General features: G+C 44.1%; 1 protein-coding gene across 1 annotated transcript; it reads left to right on the top strand.

The window, feature by feature from the left end:
• Nucleotides 1-2,982: 2,982 nt before the first annotated feature.
• Nucleotides 2,983-16,497, top strand: PMEL (premelanosome protein). Its single transcript, XM_069758421.1, has 12 exons — nucleotides 2,983-3,131; nucleotides 5,229-5,360; nucleotides 6,113-6,259; nucleotides 6,366-6,506; nucleotides 12,156-12,317; nucleotides 12,509-12,883; nucleotides 13,141-13,545; nucleotides 13,835-13,987; nucleotides 14,263-14,356; nucleotides 15,401-15,606; nucleotides 15,762-15,849; nucleotides 16,139-16,497. The coding sequence occupies exons 1-12, from the start codon at nucleotides 3,068-3,070 to the stop codon at nucleotides 16,284-16,286; spliced, it is 2,115 nt and encodes a 704-aa protein (XP_069614522.1). The 5' UTR covers nucleotides 2,983-3,067; the 3' UTR covers nucleotides 16,287-16,497.
• Nucleotides 16,498-16,820: the final 323 nt, after the last annotated feature.

The following is a 16,820-nucleotide window of genomic DNA, read 5'->3' on the forward strand; positions in this document are numbered from 1 at the left end:
AGAATAGATTGAAAGACGCTGCAAGTATGAGGGCAAAACGTTCGGTGAAGCCACTTTAGGCCGGGATCACACATACGCGTGATACAGCCGAGTCTCGCAGGTGAAAACTCAGCTTTGGCGCCGGCACTCCGGAGCGGAGTGTGCAGCTCCATGTATTGCTGTGCGGCTGCACGCTCCGCTCCGGAGTGCCGGCGCCAGAGCTCTGCTGTATCACGCGTATGTGTGATCCCGACCTTAGGAAACTGCCGCCATCATTTGTCAGAAGCGGCTTCACCTAGGAAATCTCAGCATCTAAGGCTATGTGCACACGTTGCGGTTTTTACTGCAGATCCGCAGCGGATCCGCAGCAATTTTCCATGAGTTTACAGTACAATGTAAACCTATGGAAAACAGAAACCGCTGTGCCCATGCTGCGGGGAAAAAAAACGCAGCGGTTTACATTCTGCAGCATGTCAATTCTTTGTGCGGATTCCGCAGCGGTTTACACCTGCTCCATAATAGAAATCCGCAGGTGAAAAACCGCAAGTGGAATCCGCAGAAAATCCACATAAAATCTGTGGTAAATCCACAGGTAAAATGCAGGGCATTTTACCTGCGGATTTCTCGCAGACCTCAAAAATCCGTGTGCACATACCCTAAAAAACGCTATAATCACATACTTTTCTAATAAATTTGTTGCATGGTGGCAGGACACAATACCGTCTGCCATTCCTCACCCACCTTCAGGCCTCCTTCACACCTCCATATAAGGCCTCTTTCACACTTCCGTCGGAATTTGAACATCGCAATGCGTCGTTCTGTGAAAAAAATGCATCCTGCAAAGTTGCCCGCAGGATGCGTGTTTTTACATAGACTTGTATTACCGATGCATCGCGATGTATGGACACACGTTCCATTCGTCGTGCACTGGATGCGTCGGTATTTGGCGGCCCATCGTTGCAAAAAAAACGTTCAATTTAATGTTTTTTCGTCCATCGAAACCGCCATTTCCGACCGCGCATGCGCGGCCGGAACTCCCCCCCCATCTCCCAGGAACTCACAATGGGCAGCGGATGTGTCTGAAAACTGCATCCGCTGCCTACATGCACAATTGTGCACTACGTCCGTCGGTACGTGGGGCCGACGGTTTGCGACGGCCCCGTACCGATGGAAACATGAAAGAGGCATAAAACACGTATGTGAAAAAACACTACCGGTGTCATCAGCGTGTCATTTGTGTGTCTGTTTTTAATGATTGTCATCAGGGGGGGGGTTTGTACGGATAAAGAAAAAATAAATGACAAAGCTTCTCCTATACTTTGCAATGTTAAACACGGTCAGAACATGGATGCCATCTGTGTGCTGTACGTGTTTTTCACAGACCCTTGGCGTCCATGCTGCCGGTAAAAAACAGACATGTCTGAGTGAGTTTTGCTTGGACACATGGTCTGTGTAAAAAAAAATGGACAAGTGCATAGCACATATATGGTACGTGTGGTATCCATAAAAAATAGGACAGCACATGTACTGGACACACGGATGTGTGAAGGAGGCCTAAACAAAAGTTCTAGGTTTGGCACAAAAGAGCAGAAACTTGAACATTTTTGCACTATTATAACCTATGCAAAATGTTGTGACTTATTGATGCCAGTAAACTGATGGAGAGGGAATGAAAAATCCCCCTACATGTGATATAGAGGTGCATCTTGTGCATATAGACCCCTGGACCCCTCCGTGTGGGTAATTGCAACATAGGCATGCTTTGTATTTTAATTTTAGTAAGTTTTCTGAAAGATAAAAGATTGTATGGAGAATGTAGAGATTATCCAGGCAGCTTGTCACAGTTCAGAGGCATCAAAGGATCACATGACCTCCAATCAGCGCAAAAGTCTTTCATTAGCTGTCAGGTTAATGAGGTGTAAATGAGCAGGTGAAGCCGGGCTGAGCTTACAGGGCTTAGATATAAATGGGAAACTCATAGTAGATCCTTATATCCTGGGAGGAGGTGAGTGGTGTGCAGGTGATGGTGGGGGGGCAGTGATGTGATCGTCAGGCATGTGCCTGGTGTCGTGGTTATAGTAACTAATCTTGTTTGGGATAAAGATAAGACTATGTGGGGGAACTACAATATCCAGAGAGATTAGTAATATTTCATCTAGAAAAAAGATGACTGAAGGGTGATCTAATAACCATGTATGAGTATATAAGGGGATAAAACCACTATCTCTCCAAGGATCTGTTTATACCAAGGAAGGTGACGGGCACAAGGGGGCATTCTTTGCGTCTGGAGGAGAGAAGGTTTTTCCACCAACATAGAAGAGGATTCTTTACTGTTAGGGCAGTGAGAATCTGGAATTGCTTGCCTGAGGAGGTGGTGATGGCGAACTCAGTCGAGGGGTTCAAGAGAGGCCTGGATGTCTTCCTGGAGCAGAACAATATTGTATCATACAATTATTAGGTTCTGTAGAAGGACGTAGATCTGGGGATTTATTATGATGGAATATAGGCTGAACTGAATGGACAAATGTGTGGGGGTTTTTTTTGGCCTTGCTAGCTATGTTACTATAAGTCAGACCAGTTGTGGAAGCCTTCTGAATGGCACACCTTGTTCCAAATTTTGGTTGACTGGATTAGCATGTTACACCTAATAGTGTTTATAGCTGCATGGACTGTACACCAGGTGACTGGTGTGAACAGGCATATAGGACATGGCCAAGCTTTCATACTGCATCCCAGTTCTTGGTAACTTGTGTTGCCAGATCACGTTGTATGTAGCTCATCTGAGATCCTCAATGGGCAAATTGTGGTTCCTCTTTCCTCTCTGCAGTTCTTGTAATTGGGCACATTCTCAAGTTCCCATTTTTATATAAGAATTGATGGTGGTCACATGAAATACCTTGCCTGAGGTCTAACGTTTCCTCTGTCCTCTGTGGGCAGGGAGGCTTGTGAGATGAACTGGAATGTATTAATCCATGTAAAGTCACAGGGGGAGGTATGATTATGCTAATGACCACTTGTTGGGTATTTTATAGTAAGTTCCCCTGACTTTCCTCTTCCATTGTGCTGGAGGATCAAGACAACAGCAGAGATGAGAGTAATCTGGCAGCTGTCTGTCCTGTGGCTGCTGTGTGCTGGGATAGAGGCGCAGAACAGTGAGTACTGACAGCCTGGATATCCTGGCTTGATATGTCATAACCTTTAAGGACCCTGGCTAAAGTAGCAATGCCTTAACGCTTAACAGGGTGCCAAAAAGTTCCCCCACTCATTAATTGTGTTAAAGCAGGTTTGCTATATCTAGAATGCGTTTATGTATGTAGTTCTATAGACCTGTATCTAGTTACTCGGGTGATAACACTAAATTTATCCTCAACTTTCAAAGGCCGCCATTACACTATCAGTATTCGGTCAGTATTTTACATCAGTATTTCTCAGCCAAAACCAGGAGTGGAACAATTAGAGGAAAAGTATAATAGAAACATATGCACCACTTCTGTATTTATCACCCACTCCTGGTTTTGGCTGAGAAATACTGATGTAAAATACTGACCAAATACTGATAGTGTGACGGCAGCCTAAGACAGATTATATAGTGTAGTGTGCAGTAGCCTAAAGATCTAAAATTTCAGTTTCTTTTGGCTGCAAAGAAAATATTAAAGTGTTAGGGAACTCCTTTTAGGCTGTGTTCACACTCAAACCCTTTAGAGGTCTTGTTCTATCATGGGAACATAAGTACTTGGTAACGGATTAATCACTGCTTGCACTGGTGTAGCCTGACTGTCCTCCCTGGCAATGAGGTCTGATAAGATTCTGATCATCTTCTGCCCTTTGGCCATGGCACATCGCAGGTTTGCATGTCATAATGTCCGATGTACCAAAGAGGAGCATCTTAAAGGGGCTGTAATTATAGATCTCATTTAAAGTCTTTCTTTAATCAGCTGTACACTGGCATGCTACCTATAAATTTCAGTATTGGCTCTACTGCTGCTTTATTCTTTGCAGTACTCGGTCTGTAGTGTATGACTACTGCCATGCTTGCATGTGTATAGATTTGATTTTTACGAGGGCTGCCTGTACAACAAGGTACATACAATTAAAATTTTAATTGGCCTCAGTGCGATGGGGGGAAAATATCAGGTTCTACTCACACCTCCTTAAATTTAAAAAAAAAAAAAATGGTCTGGTTTCACTATCCCTGATTTTCTCGCTCTCGCTCTCTCGTCCCTGAGTCTCAGTAGTTAATGAATACCATTAAAAAGAAAACAAACCCCAGTCATTTGTGTTCCTGATGGCAATAGATTAAAAACTAAAAAAAATATACCGTATATGTATTTCAGTTTGGTACATGTAAAGAACATCACATAAACGTCTCCTCACTTCTGATCACACTACTGCATGTAAATTGCCACTAAGGTTCAGGTAGAATAACTCCATGATGGTCCGGAACGTGCCATTCCTAGCACTGACCTCCAAGCCAGTCAGATGGGTGAAGAACAAGCACACTTGAATACCTGTGATTGAGGTCTGGGGCTTCCAGTGTTCCTGGAGGGTCATCCTTATGGATCATTTAGGATACTTGTCATATCTGAAAAATAACTTGCATAAAGCTCTAAAGGGATGTTCAGGATTAGAAGAGGAGACTTTAAAAAAATAACACCACCCTTGACTGAGTTGTACTTAAATGGGGTTGAATTGCAATACTAGACATGGCCTATGGTCAAGTGACTCATTTCTGAGGGGTAACTTGTCAAATCCTGGACAACACTAAGGGGTGTGCAGATGCTTGGAATGTGTGTGATCAGGATAACTAGCTTAAAACAATCTTGTGTCTCTGCTACTGCAGTTATCACACAAATGTTCTCTTGCATCAGTATAAATGTACACCAACAGTTTATCATAGTATTGCTGGACAAATAACCACGGTCCCATAAATCCGCAGGTTAGACACCTCAGCTGAGGGTCACATGGAAACTCAATCCTCCTTGGAATCCTACATGTGACCAACTCTGCCTAGAGCCCCTCAGCACAACTCCAGATCACACATCACATGCTGGTACAAAGGGGCTTTCTAAGCCAAAAAGTCTGACTACGCATTCTTGAGCATACGGCAGAAGAACCTCTAAATCAAACTCCGTTTAATCCCCTATCTCATGTGACTCTTGACTTCTGGTCATACATTAGTATTGTGCTTAGCAGGGCACATAGCAATGTCAATCTAAACTTTTTTTTTTTTTTTTGTTTGCTTGTTTTAGGGTCTCGAAACAGGATCCAACAGAATGCTTTAGAGGTGCAAAGTAAGAAGCGTCTGCCCTTCAAGTCATGGAACAGCCAGATGTACCCTGTCTGGAAAGGAAGTGAAGCCCAGAAAAGAGATTGTTGGACAGGTCAGAAAACTGAGTGGCCTTAGACAAGATGCAAATAAATGATATAATACTCCCTGGATTTTCCACTTAACATTGCTTTTCATAGGGCAAGTTAAATATTGCCCCATCACCCTACCTGAGGCTTTGTTAATCTTGCCAGGTTGAGAGGGTGACATGTCACTAGGGAGATGGCATCCACATTAAAGCTTATACTCAAATGGCTGCAAAACGCTGTGGGAAGAAATTTGAGGTGCCAAAACATTAAGGCTATGTGCACACGTTCAGGAATTCATGCAGAAAATTCCTGTGAAAATCCGGACATTTCTGGGAGATTTCCGCATGCGTTTTTTTGCGTGGTTTTGATGCGTTTTTTTTTCCCGGACCTTTTCCAATGCATTAGACAGTGGGAAAACCGCGAAAAACGCAAAATTAATGAGCAGGTTCATTATTTTTCCGCAATGCGTTTTTCATGCGGAAAAACGCACATGTGCACAGAAATTGCGGATTTCATTAAAAATGATGGGATGCTTAATGTATGCAGATTATTTGCGGTTTTATAGCGCAAAAACACTAGAAAACCGCAAATAACCTGCAACGTGTGCACATAGCCTTAGTGAATTTATCTTAAATCTAGCAGCCTCAAATGAAAACAAAGGAATGTAGCCTTATTACTTTTGAGCATGATCAGCATTTATAGCATGCTGCTTTTACAAGTGTTTATATACTAGTTCACAAAGGTAATACAAGTGTTCTTCCCATCTTCTGCTTCACAGGAGGCCAGGTGACCTTTACTATCCAAAATGATGCCCCAACGTTGACTGGTGCTAAAGTTACATTCTCTATCAAGCTGAATTTCCCCCACAATCAGACTATATTGCCTAATGGACAGGTTGTATGGAGCCAAAACTGCACTGACAACAGTAAGCAACCCTTAAATTAAAACCTTGGTGCTGAGAAAAATGCTCTACTGGATTTAAGGGCTTTCTTTGGCAGAAACTAGTGTTCAATCTTTTTTACCTACCATAGGTACCTGGGTGTCAGCAGGTGAACCAGTCTACCCTGATGAGTCAGCAGAAGGCTCTAAATGTACCTTTCCAGATGGACGTCCCTTCCCACGTGAAGCAGAAAAGAAACAAAGCAAATTCGTTTATGTCTGGCAAGCATGGGGTTGGTTTCTTAAACTTGTAACTTATTATTTTTTTTTTTTTTTTTTTTTTTTTTTTATTCGGACTCCCATGACAGCACACGAGAGAGGGGATCCGCCCTTAAGGAACAGGAAACCTACAGATACAAAAGGGCGGCACCTCTCCCCATGCATCAGTTGGTTTCCTGTTCCTGAAGGGACTGGATGCCTATAGAATCTACAGGAGTCCAGGCCGGCCGGACCGATTCTGGTGGCGAGGGGGTCTCCCACTTCGGCCGGTGCGGGTACCTGATGTAGTCACGGTGGCCCTGGCAGGGCGGCACGGCGGTGACTAGGCAGCGAGGAGCGGTCGCCAGGGGGTGTCCGGTCTCCGGGGCCAGCGTCTGGTAAGTCGCCCTTCCCGTGGGCTGTGGGTCTCTCTGGACAGGGGGGGGCGCGGTGGCATCTAGGGGGCGCCGATCGGATCGTAGCTGGCCGGCCTCGGCGTTCCACGAGGGCTGCAGCGCTGACAGGAAGCGCTGAAAGCTGTGGTGACGTCGGGGGGCGGAGCCGGCGACGTCTTCCGGATCGGTGAGCTCCTGCGCATGCGCGGGGGCTCCAAGATGGCGGCGCCCACCGGAGATCATGCCGCAATCCCTCCGGAGTGACGATTGATTCCCCACAGCTGCGGGAGGGCGGGAAAATTAAACAAGCAAGCTGGGCAGGATGCGCTGACCGAAGGAGGGGCTTTATAAGGCGGCTCCAGCAGCATGTTCCCGGGTTCTGGCTCCAATTTACTGAAAATGGATTCAGGTCAGGATCAGCAGGTTGTGCTGCTGGAACAAGCATCCCAGAAACCCAATGAGAAGGAACATGAAAAGAGGAGCGATGGTTCGGGCCGCAGAAGCTCCTCCAGACAGGGGTCTGGAGGGTCAGCCAAAAAGGATCCCCCTCGTGCTTCGGTATTTCTGGGTGTGAGCAGCCACTGGTAAGTGATCTTCGAGAAAGTTCACTTAGTGACTAGTCTCCCCTCATGTGTTTTTATGTAGGGAAGGAAAAACGTCAGTAAGGCGAAGCATAGGGAATGTGCCATCTGCGGGGTTCCCTTGCCTGACTCACACCCTAAAAAACTATGTGACCCCTGTATCCAGCAGACGGTGAGGTTCTGGAAGGAGGGGAGGGGGTATAGCATGTAGATCTTACACTCTAGTCTACCTTACTTATCCCCGTAGGTAGCCGAAGAATCCTCCTCTATTACGGCCAGTCTCAAGGAGATGATTAGAATGGAGGTTAAAGAGTCCTTTAAAAACCTTTCACAGTCAGGAGGTTCTAGGCAGAGAACTGAGTGCGCATCTGATTCGTCTATGGAAAAGGACAAGTCCAAAGAATCAGACAATTCAGCAGCATCATCCTCCTCTTCGGAAGAAGACGCTGCTCGGTTTTGCCTACCCCTAGAAAGGATAGACAAATTGGTAAAGGCGGTCAGAGGCACAATGGGTATATCGGAACCCAAGCCTCAACTATCCAAAGAACAAATGATGTTCAGTGGATTGGAGCAAAAGAAGCGCAGAGTGTTTCCTTTAAATGAGAAAATACAAGATCTTATTAATAGGGAGTGGAGAAAACCGGAGAGAAAAGGCTCCTTACCACCTGCGCAAAAACGTCGATACCCTTTTGATGACCCAGCAGTAGGTAACTGGGAGAAAGCACCAAAGCTGGATGCAGCAATTGCCAAGGTAGCTAAACGATCTTCTCTCCCATTTGAAGATATGGGAACACTTAAAGACCCCCTGGATAGGAAAGTGGATACCTTCCTGAAGGGAACCTGGGAGATGGCAGCTGGCTCCTTAAGACCTGCGGTAGCTTCAACCTGCACGGCAAGGTCAATGATGGTCTGGCTGGACCAGTTGGAGACCCAATTAAAACAAGGGGCCTCTAGAGATTCCATTCTCTCAGCATTACCTGTAATCCAGGAGGGGGCGGCTTTTTTATCAGACGCCTCAATTGACTCCGTAAAGTTGGCAGCTAGAGCAGCAGGACTTTCTAATGCTGCAAGGAGAGCCCTATGGCTGAAATGCTGGCCGGGGGATATGCAGGCAAAAGCGAAGCTCTGCGCTATCCCTTGTAAAGGCGAGTATTTATTTGGGCCTACCCTGGATGAACTCCTGGAGAAAGCAGGAGATGATAAGAAAGTTTCCCAACCTGTTCAATCCATACCGTCGTCCCTTCAACAAAAGAAGGTTCAACCGGGGAGGAAAGCGAGCCTTTTCACCAGGGAGAGATCGTCCCAGATGGGAGGATAGGCGAAAGCGAGGTACAGGTCTCATGTTTCGCCGTAACCAGACGGAAAATAAAAAACAAGACCAATGACTGGCAATTCCAGTGGGAGGGAGACTATTGCGTTTCTCGGCAGAGTGGTCGAAAATCACAAACAGCGTTTGGATAAAAGACACTGTTTCCCATGGTCTCAAGCTGGAATTTGTTCATATTCCACAGGACAAATTTAGTTTAACACCCTGGCGCTCTTCTCCCACTGAACAATTCGCCCTAGAAGAGGAAGTGAGGACTCTTTGTTCCAAAAATGTTTTGGTAGAAGTGCCGTATTCTCAGGCAGGGGAAGGGTTTTACTCTCCCCTGTTCCTAATCCAGAAGCCTGATAAATCTTACAGGACCATTATAAATCTTAAGGGTCTCAATAAGTTTTTGGTGAACACACTTTCAAAATGGAGTCCATCAATTCGGCAATAAAAATGCTTTTCAACAACTGTTTCATGGTAGTAGTGGATTTGAAAGATGCCTACTATCATGTACCCATTCATGCTGATTTCCAACGGTACCTGAGGGTAGCGATACTAATGGGGGGGTAGGATTCAACATTTTCAATTCAGAGCGCTCCCCTTTGGGATTACCTCGGCACCTAGGGTGTTTACTAAAATAATTGCGGAAGTCATGGCGCATTTAAGAGAGTCAAATATCCTTATAGTCCCCTACTTAGACGATTTCCTCATTGTAGGTAACTCGGTAGATCATTGTCTGTCACAATGGGAGATTGCTAAAACCAAACTAGAACGGTTGGGTTGGATCATAAACTTTGAAAAATCAAAATTACAGCCCCTAAATGTTCAAAAATTCCTGGGGTTAATGTTGAATTCAGTGACACAGCAGTGTCTCCTCCCTATGGAGAAAATGGACCAAATTCAGAGTTTTGTATTAAGAGCAATCAATACACCTTCCATGACACTTAGACAAGCAATGTCTCTACTTGGGTCACTCACATCTTGCATCCCAGCAGTTAAGTGGGCTCAGTTCCACACCAGGTCCCTACAAAAAGAAGTCCTGTTCCATGACAGAGCCTTAGGAGGCGCATTGAATGGGAAATTGACATTGAGGCCGATAACATTGAATTCCCTTAGATGGTGGCTAGATAAACAAAATTTATCAGCAGGGGTTCCCTGGATGGTAGATGTGATAACCACGGATGCCAGCTCTTCAGGGTGGGGAGCCTATATGGGGGACATGGTGGTCCAGGGACAGTGGGAACCCTTCACAACATTTTCATCAAATCAAAGAGTTGTTGGCGGTTGAACTGGCTGTTAAAAAATTCCTCGTATATCTGCAGGGCCAGCACGTCAGAATTCTGTCGGACAACAGAGTGGCGGTCGCTTACATAAACCGGCAAGGGGGAACTCGTTCCGAAACTTTAATGCAGATCACGGATCGGTTGTTCCAGGTGGCAGAGCTCAATTTTCTATCTTTGACAGCTCTTCACATCAAGGGAAAAGAAAATGTGGCAGCAGATTTCCTCAGCCGAAATGTGTTAAAACAGGGAGAGTGGTCTCTCAACGAGGACATTTTCAATCTCGTCGTCCGCAGATGGGGTCAACCAGTGGTGGATCTATTCGCCACCAGAAACAGAAAAGTAAAACTTTTTTGCTCCCTAAATCCCAGGGAGAATCCCCTGGCGGTAGACGCGTTTCTCATAAAATGGGATTTTCCACTGGCCTATGCTTTCCCACCACTGAACCTGATACCTCTAGTGGTGAGGAAAATCAGGGAAGATCGAGCGAAAGTCATCCTTATCGCCCCCTTTTGGCCCAGAAGAACCTGGTTTGCCTGGCTCAAGACAATGTCTGTAGCGGTCCCCTGGGTACTGCCAGAGATCCCGAACTTGCTTTCTCAGGGACCGATCTCCCATCCACAAGTGGCGGGGCTCCATTTGACGGCATGGAGTTTGAACGGTCACTATTAGTGGGGAAAGGCTTCTCTCCAAACTTGGTGGAGACGCTCCTAAAGAGTAGAAAGCAAATAACTACGAGAATCTACTCTAGGACTTGGAGAAAGTTCTTGTCTTGTTCAAAGTTTAATGTCCAAGACGGGGTGCCAGTACAACAAATCCTAGAGTTCCTACAGAAGGGGTTCGAGTTAAAACTCTCTCCTAGTACCCTTAGGGTACAGGTCTCAGCTTTAGGTGCCCTATTTTCCTGTAATATAGCGAATAACTACTGGATAGCGAGGTTTATGAAGGCAGTTAGTAGATCTACACCACTGCATAAAGACAGAACAGTTCCATGGGATTTAAATTTAGTTCTGTCCTCTCTAACTAAACCCCCCTTTGAACCTCTGCAGGAGGCCTCGATCAAAATGTTGACACTTAAGACAGCCTTCCTGATCGCCATAACCTCAGCTCGCAGGATAGGGGATATACAGGCACTTTCCAGAGCTCCTCCATACACTGAAATCTTGTCAGACAGAGTAGTCCTTAGACCAGACCCAGCATATCTGCCAAAGGTGGCGACACGGTTCCATAGATCACAGGAGATAGTTTTGCCGTCCTTTATTCCTAATCCCTCTAATCCTAAAGAGCAGGAGCTTCATACGTTAGACATCAGGAGATCTCCTCTTCAGTATATTTCAGCTACTGATAATTGGAAGAAAGATGGGGCACTGCTTCTTTCCTTCCAAGGAAAGGGTTTAGAGTATCGAAATATTTACTGGCTAAATGGATTAGGGAAACTATCTCTCTAGCTTATACAGCAGGTGGGGGGCCAGCTCCGCAGAACCTAAAGGCACATTCCACCCGGGCCATGGCGTCATCCTGGGCAGAAAGATCTGGAGTGTCAGTGGAGCAGATATGTAAGGCGGCCACATGGTCATCCCCTTCCACTTTCTTTAAACACTATCAGTTGGATTTGGGGTCCTCCTCTGATCTTTCCTTTGGGTTAAGGGTGCTACAATCTATAGTCCCTCCCTAAGATAGCTTACATCTCTGTAAATCTCTCGTGTGCTGTCATGGGAGTCCGAATAAAGCATTAAGCTACTTACTGGTAGCGGCATTTTTCGGAGGCCCATGACAGCACCCTTAGTTCCCTCCCTATTCACGTGGGGGTAGCACTTCCTGATATGTATATAGCGTAATATGTAAATCTCACGTATGGTGTCTTATTACAATAATGGGTTATTTTGTTTCAAATGTATATTTGTGTACCACTAACCGCGGCAGTCCTCTCAGGCTCTGAAATACAACTGATGCATGGGGAGAGGTGCCGCCCTTTTGTATCTGTAGGTTTCCTGTTCCTTAAGGGCGGATCCCCTCTCTCGTGTGCTGTCATGGGCCTCCGAAAAATGCCGCTACCAGTAAGTAGCTTAATGCTTTTCTATGTGTGAAGAGATGACATAAATATGATTTCTTCTAGGCAAGTACTGGCAGGTGGTAGATGGTCCTTCTTCCAATCTAACTGTAGAGACAGACAGCATTCCACTTGGCTCCTACACAATGGATGTTGTTGTATACCATTATCGAGGGAGACAGAAATTCATCCCCATTGGCAGTACATCCTCCCAGTTTGCAATCACTGGTATGAAATGGCTTCTCTGTATTAACCCTTACATTCTTGAATATAAACCATTATTACAACCTTATTTTTAAAGGCATTGTCCAGTTGAGAAGATAACTTGTTAATGTAACCAATGACACCACCATATACAAATAACCTAAGTTGTCCTGGTGGCTTGTTTTAGACATAATTTTTAATCTTGTATGTTATAGATCAGATACCTGTCTCGGTTTCCATATCGCAAGTACTTGATCTGGACCAGGAGGACAAGCGCTTCATCCAGAACAGAGCAGTGTCCTTCTCTGTAGCAGTTCATGACCCAAGCAACTATCTCGAGACATCTGACATATCTTTCTCCTGGGATTTTGGAGATGAGAGTGGTACACTTATAACTCGGAATACAGGCGTTACTCATACATACGTGTCTCCTGGTCTATTCAAGGCAAAAGCTGTTGTTCAGGCTGCTATTCCAATCTCTCCATGTGGCAGTGCTGCTCCCATGGTGACATCTGCCCGGGAGGGTGTGACGACAAATCAACCAGCAGAACCCACAATTGGAGCAGCTACAACAAATGGACAACTGACTGGTATGTCCATGCAGCACCACGACCATTATAATAAGCAGAAATATTGTAAAATTTCAGTATGTGGATAGTATTCGGGTCTGTCTGCCATAACTTTAGAGATGGGATACAAAAAGCAACATGCATAAACACTTGTAGACAATCTTCAACAGGTTCAAATTTACCTTTACTCAACTTGGGCCTAAATGCTATTAGGGAATAAGTAATTTCATACTCTAGATGTGTATGGAAATGTGTTTATTTTTTTTTTCCTTTTGTAGTGATTCCCAGTGGCACAACAGTATTGGTTCCAGTTAACTCCACATTGTCACTTGATGAAGCTGATCTGTCTGTAACGGAGACTTCTGTTAACGATGAGGTGGCCATAGATTCTGCATCTGTAGAACCAGGAACAGATCAAGAAACTGAAACTCTACCAAATGCTATCCTTGAAGATGAAACTTCACAAGTCCCTGTGGTCAATGCTGAAGATGCTGCAACAGAAGCTTTACCTGATGCTATGCCAACTACCCAGGAAGTCATTCCAAGTGATGCAGCAGCTGCAACAGGAGTCTTGCCAACAGAAGTGGTTGCAGAAACTGGAACACAACTTTCTGAGGACATTGTGGAAAGTGCTGCACCAAGTGCCACAAATGAAGGTTCCTCTACACTAGCACCAGCTGAAGGTATATTTGCTGCAGAGTTCTTGGCATGGCCATAAAGGCCCATGGTGGTCTCAATGCATGCCTTAATGTATACATCTTGGTGGTTATGTATAATGGCACTATAGCTCAGTATATTGCATCTGTTACTACATGACAAAGTACCAGATCCTGTGTATTTGCCTTTGTTCTCACTCTTACAAATGGAAGACTTGTTCCCTACAGCTGGCTTTCCTCGAGCAATATTGCTTAGATACTCCTTGTATTTTTATGGTCTGCCTCTGACCAATTTGTTAAAACCTTTCTTTTTCAGTAACTGATCTGGCTGCATCCAGTGAAGTTGTACAAGTCTCAGAAGCTAATGGAGAAGTCATATTGCTTGCCAAGCGACAGGCTCCTGAGGGGCCAAATGTTGGGTGCCTAATGTATAGATATGGAACATTTGCTAGTGACCTGGAAATTGTCTGTAAGTATCTTGTATAATAGGAGGCACACAGGGATTTAGTTAAAATTCATATAGTAGTGTAACAAAAGGAGTCCCCACCACCAAATGACACAGAAGTAGTAAAGGTATGGATAACCGGAACCCATAGGGCAGTGCTAGATATGTCACTTACAGAAAAGAGCACCCTAGTACTTAAGTGCGACCCCCACCCCATTAGCTTTTCTGATGCTAGTTATACCTACTGAGACATATGACCTCATCAAACCAAACTAATGTGTTACACTCTACCTTTGCAGCTGGCATTGAAAGTGTACAGATTGTGCAAGTGGAGCCAATTGTGGCTGCTGGGCTCGAGAATGCTGTGGATCTCATGGTTACATGCCAGGGAAGGTAAATGAAAGTAACTGCATATATCGGTGGTTATGGTTACCCTTCAGATAACACTGTACCATGTTTGTCTGCCATCTTTCGCTTTAGGATCTCTTGTTAGTCTGGTTCTATTCTACATAGATTTTATGTAGAACTATGGACTTCTTACCAGATGCAATACTCTAAGGAAAACGTCACCGTAATTACATGGGTTTTTTATTATTTGGATTGTCTTCAAAGAATTATTGTAGCAGAACTCAATATGGATAAACTACGAAGAAATGCCCTATGATCAAATCATTAATGTCACATCTTTCCCTGTATTGTCAGTGTCCACACTCTGCATCCAGCAATCACAGGCACACATCAGTCCCCCTCATATTTCATGTGGCAATGTATAGATGTCCTGGGCATGGCATCTGCTGACTTGGTGTTCACTGCCATACATACACTGCTCTGTCAATGGATAAATACTTGGTACAGAGTTGATGGTAAAAATGAATAACAATAGTTTCTTCCCAGTTCTGTACATAATCATTCCCTTATTATAAGATGCAAACTTGGCACCTGAAATGCCTCAAACTCTTACAACCAGCTGCACGTCTCGCTCCAGTGTTGGGTGTGTGGATCAGCTTAGAAGATATTAGTATTGAATGTCCGGTTTCCATGGGTGTGATGGTCCTCAGATTCCTCACTAGCTCATGTCGGTACAGCTTCAGTCCTTGCTCTGCATTTCACAAAAATTGTGATTTTTCTTTCCACTTACAACCTGGATATTTCCCATTTTTAAGAGCAAAATATAGGCTATGGGTAGCAAAGCCCCATCATGGTGTGTCTGCTTTAATTAGTATTAATGTTGCTTGTTTCCATCTGGCAAACTATTTAAAGGGCAAATTCGGTGTAAAGGTGTTCATGGCTTTTTTTTTTTTTTTTGTGATCAGTTTAAAAAAAAAAAAAAAAAAATCATGTCATCTTGAAAGTTAAATTGTGTTCTTCCCTGTACAAACGCCATAGTTTCCTAAAGACATTACCTGTCCTAGAAACTTGTTTAATTGTGTATCTTAGTGTACCAAGAGAAGCCTGTACTGTAATTTCTGACCTGAACTGTGAGAATCCACAAGAGACTGTATGTAACCCAGTGGAGCCCTCATCTGGCTGCCAGCTAGTACTGCGCCAAGTCTTCAATGATACTGGAGTCTACTGTGTAAATGTGTCCTTGACCGATGACGTCAGCTTAGCTATTGCTAGTGCACAAGTTAGTGTGTCATCAGGTGAGTTTATGACCTTGTGCCAGAGCAATATCTTGTATTTTAGATGTAACTAAAGTAATTCTAGGCCCCATGCAAATAAATCCAGTGTCCAAAAAATACTGTAGCAAAACTAGTGTTTCTGATGTGTCCTAAATTTCATATGTATATCTGTACAGGTGCAGCCTCTTCAGTGAGTGGCATTGCTGTTACAGTCGGTGTACTACTAGTTGCTCTGGCAGTAGCTACCGTAGCTTACACATACAGGTGAGATGTAGTATTCTTTTAGGGAGGGATAAACTTGTGAAGCCATTGTCTGCAGACTAGGCTGGAGTTGTTACACAATGTCCCAAAACTAGACATGAAGGGTTTTCTGCAATGGGAGGGCATTTATGGGGGGCACATTCACTTGGAGTACATGCAATAAACTTGTGGCACATGGAGCTTTTGTCTTGTACAACTATGCAATATTATATATATATATATATATATATATATATATATATATATATTTATAAATTTTTTTATTTTTTTTTTTTTCTCTCTCACGCTCTAGGCATTTGAAGACCTACACACTTCTCAGAACAGAACACTCAGTGAACTGGTTTCCTGATCGTCCATCTCTTCGCCTCTTTATTCAAAATGCCCTTGGACGTTCCTTAAGTGGGGAAAATAGCCCCCTCTTAAATGGCCGGGTGGTGTGAACACTTAAACACCGTTTCTGAAGGATGGCAAGCGGTCACTATTTTCATGACATCCCTTTAAACATGTAAAAGCAACTTTTAGCAAACATGTGGCTGTAACTATTACCTTCTAGGGTCCATCCCATTTCAAACACTACGTAAACTGTATGAAAATTGGAGTTGCTGCAATCTTCCTGAAATTCTGCCAATAAAATTTAAAAAAAAAACTAAACTAAGCATAATATTTATAAATGGTGTCTTTAAATTACAGCAGTCATCCATATGACTAAGAACAGGAACTACTGCCTCAATGTTGCATGTACTATGTTTCTGGGGGAAAAAAAAAATCTTGCATGCTAATCTAACAGGTATGGGGGCAATATGTTGTGCAAAACTGGCCAATTAGTAGGTGTACTACAGTCTAAAGACTCCCCAAACTTGTAATTATTCCAAAGGGTGCGCCAACCACATCCAGCTCATTTTTAGGGTTTTTTGTTAATTTCTGTCCATCCAATTTGCCTTATATTTTCATGTTTTGAAGATCCAATCCTCAAA

Source organism: Ranitomeya imitator, chromosome 3, assembly GCF_032444005.1.
Source record: "Ranitomeya imitator isolate aRanImi1 chromosome 3, aRanImi1.pri, whole genome shotgun sequence".
NCBI lineage: Eukaryota > Metazoa > Chordata > Amphibia > Anura > Dendrobatidae > Ranitomeya > Ranitomeya imitator.